Source organism: Typopeltis vanoorti, chromosome 20 (genome assembly GCF_054136105.1).
Source record: "Typopeltis vanoorti isolate ZY-2024b chromosome 20, IOZ_Tvanoo_1.0, whole genome shotgun sequence".
NCBI lineage: Eukaryota > Metazoa > Arthropoda > Arachnida > Uropygi > Thelyphonidae > Typopeltis > Typopeltis vanoorti.
The window spans coordinates 71,593,465-71,599,464 of record NC_143568.1 but is presented as its reverse complement, the minus strand read 5'-3'; the positions used below and the strand labels follow the sequence as shown (position 1 = coordinate 71,599,464).

Sequence of the window (6,000 nt, the reverse complement as noted above, 5' to 3'; positions counted from 1 at the left end):
AATATCATTGAAGGGAATTTAAACAAACCACATGTACTTATGGAATTAAGTTATATTGTTGACTAACAATATTTTATTTATATAGATGATTACCATGGCAACCACATGAAATGTATATCGTAAAGAAATTAAACAAGTTATATTGTTGGTTAACGATTATTAATTTATATTGTTGGCTGCCGGTGGTTACTATAGTAACACAAATACAGTTTGTATCAATGGAAATGATTAAAATGTCAAACAATGGAACAGATAATAACAATCTATAGTAGAAGTGTTTAATACTAGCTAGCTGCCAGATGCGAGATGACCGAACTTAACTACAGAAAGAAAAAACAGTAAAAAACGAAATCCAAATGAAAAACTTGACAGAAAACCCATCCTTGAACGTATAAGGGTACAAGGGCAGTGCTTTCGCCATCAAACAAGATATATCCCAGGCCTCTCTCTCTCTCTCTCTCTCTCTCCAATAGAGTGGTCACGCTCTGCAAAACAGCATAACACAGACAGCCAGAGAGAGTTCCACACACACATTGCCTGTCTAACGAGCAGCTTTTGTGTTTCTCATTTCTTCTAAATCTCACATGGGGCGCTGGTGCAGCTGTGGCCAAACAAGGTAGCCAATGAAAAGCTAGCCTTGAAAAGCTATTCATCTCAGTCATACTAAGCCACTTAGAATGTGCTGTCGCTAAGGGAAGCAACATCAGACGGTAGGACAGACGAGTTAGCGTGTGTGTGTGTGTTCGGTAGAGAGAGACACCTATGCGCCAACTTACCATTACCGAGAGATATCTTGTTGCTATCTCGCGCGCGGCTAGCCTACCCTGCACCGTATAATCCACGCCTGTCGACAAGACCTCGCACACACCTAATTCCCGAGGACTTCATACGAACGCCATACCTGCGAGAAGTTTCCTTTTGTCTCTATAAATAGGAACTCCGTAAGTACGAATCGTCAATTCCCTGCCGCTTCACCGGCGTGTTTCTGTGTACTTATGAGTGCTTGCACAAAAACCGTTGAAATGATTAGACTCCACCAATGAAACGTGCATGACTAATCAACCAGTTTCTTGTGGATTTAGAGGTACTTAGAAGTGACGGTAGGAGCTATACCCTGATTAAAAGGGATAGTTTTTTTTTTTTTGTTTTTTTTTTGGTGAGTTTGTTTTTATCCGTCGAAGATTGCCGAAGAAAACCGAAGACTATCGATAGTCAATGTGGTAAGTGGTATTTTTATTTTATTTTTTTTTTGGAAATAAGTTATAAGAAAATGTCCGCTTATGTTTTCTTATGTAGCAACGTAGTTTATTTTTTTATGTAAATGTTTCCAGTTCCAAAAGAACTTTGTTATGCAAAGGCTAAAAAAAAAAAAAAAAAGGTGCTAGTAATTAAATCCACAGTGATACCTATACAGAGAGAGATTGGAAATTAGCAAACATTGTGGGATTTAGGGGGATCGTTCTCTAGAGCGCGCCAAGGTTTTCGAAATCCGCGAGTTAAAATGGATTAGCCATTTATCAAGATTTAAACTTAGTAGAGACCTACGTCTGTAGGTTATTTTTGTAATGGCTTATTGTTAGCATTTTTGCACTAGAATAAGCTTTAGATCAAGTTAATCATGTGATTTCTGGCCAACGAAACTGCCCAGCTATATATTTTTCCAAAGCGCACTGAAAAATTCAGCTGTTTCTCACGGTATTGGATCACTGCTATCCTCCTATATCTGTTAGGAGGAGCACTTTTTTTATTTTTTTATTGTAGCAATAAAATAAAACGAACTTTGTGTCCAAAGCCGCTCTTTGGGACAAACTCTAACTCTGAATTGAGTCGGCTAATGTCCTCTATAATTCAACTAATTAGTTGCCCCCCTTTAACAGCTCGGCACGGTAGTTTACTGTCATTATAGTCTATCCTAACTTCCTATCTTAGAACAGAATAATAAAATCATAAAAGCAGACCGTTGTGTTGGAGATCTAGAAACCAGACAAAGATTTATAACCTATATTTAAATATCTAATTGTTTTTAGTTTTCTTTTAGCTTCAGTTTTTTTCTTTTATTATCCAGCTTTCGTTTTAACTTATTCTTTTTTTTTTCTTTGACATTCGCATTTTCCCATCCGCCTTTTACTAATGAGTCCTTGCAATTATTCAGATATTTGTCCCTATTAGTTCTCAATGTTCATATCGCTATCTCGCATGCAAATAACCTCTCTTGTATGCCTATCAAGAGGTCATTATCGAAACCCGTTGACAATACTAACCATTCCAGTTTTGTATTGTCAGATGGTTAGGCAGTGAATTAACACAAATTACTAATTGCTAACACGATTGAACATTTGGTTGCCCAGGTGGGTTTAGGAGATATTAAGTTCGATGCGTTTCTAGTTTGGATGGGTCACCTTCTCACAATAGAACCGGTAATAAGCACGCTCAGAAAAACTAACCTTGCATGCTTAGTAGGAGGGAAATATCGTGAGAACAAAACCCCACTTTCCTTATATAGATACCACAGCTTGATAAAGGGGTTTATTTGTTTTTTTTTTCCCTTTTTATTTCCTATCCCATAGCTTTCTTATACAATCAAGGCTACATCTAATTGCTGATCCATCCTATACGTAATGAAAAAAAAAAAAAATTAACTTGTTATACGTTCTTTTGAATTTAAAAACAAAATGGCGAAAAACCAAAAAGGTAATAGACTTGGATACGCTTCATCCTGTAGTTCCGTATTTTTTTAATAACGCCCTCTACAAGTTATTTATGTAATTATTATTATTCTTTTTTAATGTCACTGTAAAGTACTTCACCATAGTTAATCTAATCTTTATCTTTCTAGGTTATAAAATAGTAAACTAATTTGTGATAAAAAAAAAAAATTATCTTTTCTGTATTTACCTGGCTCTTGAATGCTTCGAGAGTATCTTAGAGATTATCACGCGACCGATACCATAGCAACAGTATTAAGGAACCATTATTCTATGACTGAATAAAGCTGAATGCAAAATTGCCTTGAGTTATTTCAAAAGCGATGTAATATTGTCAATCAGGCAAAGGATAAACAGGTAATTAATTAGGAAAAACAAAATAAATAGGAATTCTGTAAGAAAAATGTACGTAGAAAGGCGAAATCTCATACCGCTGTATTTTTTCCAGTGTCTAGATGGTATAAAACAAGAACCAGTCAGGAAAAAAGTCATCATTATTTATTCAAATAGAACAAAACGCTAAAAATATTAAAAAAGCAACTTGCGTGCTATAAATTGGAGCATAACATTAAAAATAATCAGGAAATGAAAATTGAAAACCGTTGGGCTGGCAAGATAAAAACATGAGTGGAGCAACTACGTTTGAAGGTGTCCTCAGGGACTGGTTACTGGGGCATTTACGACCGCTACCGACTGTTGGATTTAAGATGTACAGCTCACGGCATAGCTCTTGCGAGAGCCTCATATTAAGACCAACACTAGCCGAGGTGGGTGTTCAATGCGAGGGGAAATCTCATCCCAGAGCGAAACATGTGCTCTTTTTTTTTATTTCTTAATCTTCACTTATAATTAAGAGTCCGACGCTTTGTCTGGGAGTTTGGAATTCGTAATGGACCCCCCCTCCCCCCGCGCGCGTAAATCTTCCCTTACCGGTCTTGAGAACACAATTAAAATTGCCCAACTAATCAGTAGCAATCCGCTTGCAGACATGTGCATATTACATCTTTCTTTAAACACAAGCATTATCTTCCCCCACCTCTTCAACTGAGGGGGGGGACGGGGAAGGAAGAGAGAAAAGGTTACTGACATTTTTGCTGATTCGGAATCCATCCAAAGCTTCCGTATAGAGCGATGCTCACTGGGGTATTGCCGACAGACAAGCAGCTCGTTGCGCCCCAGAAACGCGCTACGAATATCAAAAGCAGTTTGTATGTGTGCCGTAGATGAGCTGCCGCAGAGGACACTACTCAGCCAAAAGATATTCAATATTTTATGGGGGGGTCCTGTAAGAATTCTTCTGAAATTCTACCGAAAGACTACTAATCGACGCTAGCGGCCATCTCTTTATATTCTGTCGCTCTTCTTCTTGGAGATGCCTCCGCCTAGATATTGGACTGTTGTACCCTGCTGGATGCGGAAAGAATACATGATGACCGAAGATAAGGGTAGATGGAGAATTCTATCTTATGCGCCAGAGATCCTTGTGTACATCTCGAAGAATACTGGAAAAAAGAAATACCCTAAAAAAATTCCGTTCCCCTCAAGATTCTTTTTTTCCAGTAAATCCCACCAAAAATACGTTGTAAACACCTACAGTACATTAATATTAATACCGTGAGTGGGTCAAGAATGAAATAATCTCAAAAGCCTAGTTTAGAAATCAAACATGATACTGAAATGGTGGACGTTAGGTCCAGCCATATTTTATAGCAAATAAAAGAAACTTAAAAAAAAATCCAAAATACACGAGAAAGCTAGTAAATAACAATAGAAAGCTTGTGGTAAAATTTTTAACCTTTTCTTATATTTAAACTATAAAATATTATTGAATCTATAATACAGTCTATAAAAATAACTTATTTATGATAAATTAACTTTCTGATAAATTAAGTTCCTGAAACTTCACGTACAAATATATATATATATATATATATATATATATATATATATATATATATATATATATATATATATATATATATATATATATATATATTTGTACGTGAAGTTTCAGGAACTGTTTCTATTAAAAATGCATGAAAAGTTGATTTTCAGGAGAAGTATTCGTTCGTTTGTTAGATACAATAAGCTGGTAACTATAGCATCGATTGTGTTTCTCAGTGTTGTTACTCCAACACTAAATATTGCATATGCATATTTGCTTACAACGTGGCCAAATGAGTTATTCTAACATTGCAAGTGCGGTGAGGAAATCTTGTTCGCTGGAAATTATAAAAGTGTTTTTGGTAAGAGAGAGAGAGTTGTGAACTCGTTTCCACTGTTGTACAAGCCAGTCACAGATTTCGTTTGGTGTTGTAGATGCAAGTTAATTACTTAACAATTTCATGCTGGAAAACCTTTAGTAGGCTTAAATGAATTCAATAATGGAGAGAACGAAGCATGCAACAAGCACTTACTGCAATTGATTAAGCTACTAAACATAAGAATTTGATGGCTTAACAATATAAAGTAACAATGTTGAGATCGGCGTATTTGAATATTACATTAATACCATTGTTGCTGACCCAATTTGCATAATAATTAAAAATATTTTTATGTATCAGAAGAGGTACTTAAAAGATTATCCTGAGAAATGTTTTTTGTTTTAAAGATAAAAAATTAAGTACTGGAAGACTTAAGTTTCTAATCTATAGAAGTAATGGTGTTGTTAAAACCTGATTATTCAAAATAAATAAATAAATAAAAATCATAAATGTTTTTTATTGGTTAAACAAAACGATTTGAATTAACATTTTTCAGATTGTTATTAATGATTAGCAAACTAATTTCTTTGCTGAGCTTACCAAAGCACGATCTTACACACATCAGTCTTTTAAGAATGTTGGGGTGGGAAAGGTACCAGCGACATCTGTTGTTGACAATTTTCAGTGCATAATACGATTCTGCACGCTTTATCTTCACTCTCCCTTCGCTTGTCTTCCAGATTTGGCGTACTGTAAGAAGATGGATTACCTTCCCCCTCCCCGCCCTCGTCTGTTGAAGCGAGAGACTGGGTGGCTAAAATTACACTTGCAAGTCTAGCGCGGGTTGGGATTAAGATTTTCAACACGGACAAAGAAAGGTCAGGCCTCTTCGATATTTCTTCAGCGAGTTCTTCCACTCTGCATCTTCTGTCACGTATGCATTCTTGGCGTCTGGTGTATCCTTGCAGAAAAATTGCAACGCTTCTAAATTCCCCCATTCTTGACAGCCTATAAGCGGTTTAGTTAATCCTCCCCCCCCACTTACAAAAAAGGGCTGACAAAGTCTCAGTGGGGAAGCGTAATCACTAATG

The 6,000-nt window shown here is 36.2% G+C and overlaps 1 protein-coding gene across 5 annotated transcripts in view; it reads left to right on the top strand.

The window, feature by feature from the left end:
* Positions 1-697: 697 nt before the first annotated feature.
* The window catches only part of LOC150095554 (latrophilin Cirl-like), a 232,380-nt gene continuing 227,077 nt past the window's right edge, over positions 698-6,000 (top strand). For 4 of the 5 annotated variants that reach the window (XM_090410733.1, XM_090410737.1, XM_090410739.1 and 1 more), the window contains exon 1: positions 698-1,220. In XM_090410733.1, coding sequence (XP_090266859.1) covers positions 1,216-1,220 — 5 coding nt within the window. In that variant the 5' untranslated portion in view covers positions 698-1,215. Of the gene's footprint in view, positions 1,221-2,957; positions 3,063-6,000 lie in introns of those variants that run through there. The other variant, XM_090410736.1, reaches the window with a different exon arrangement.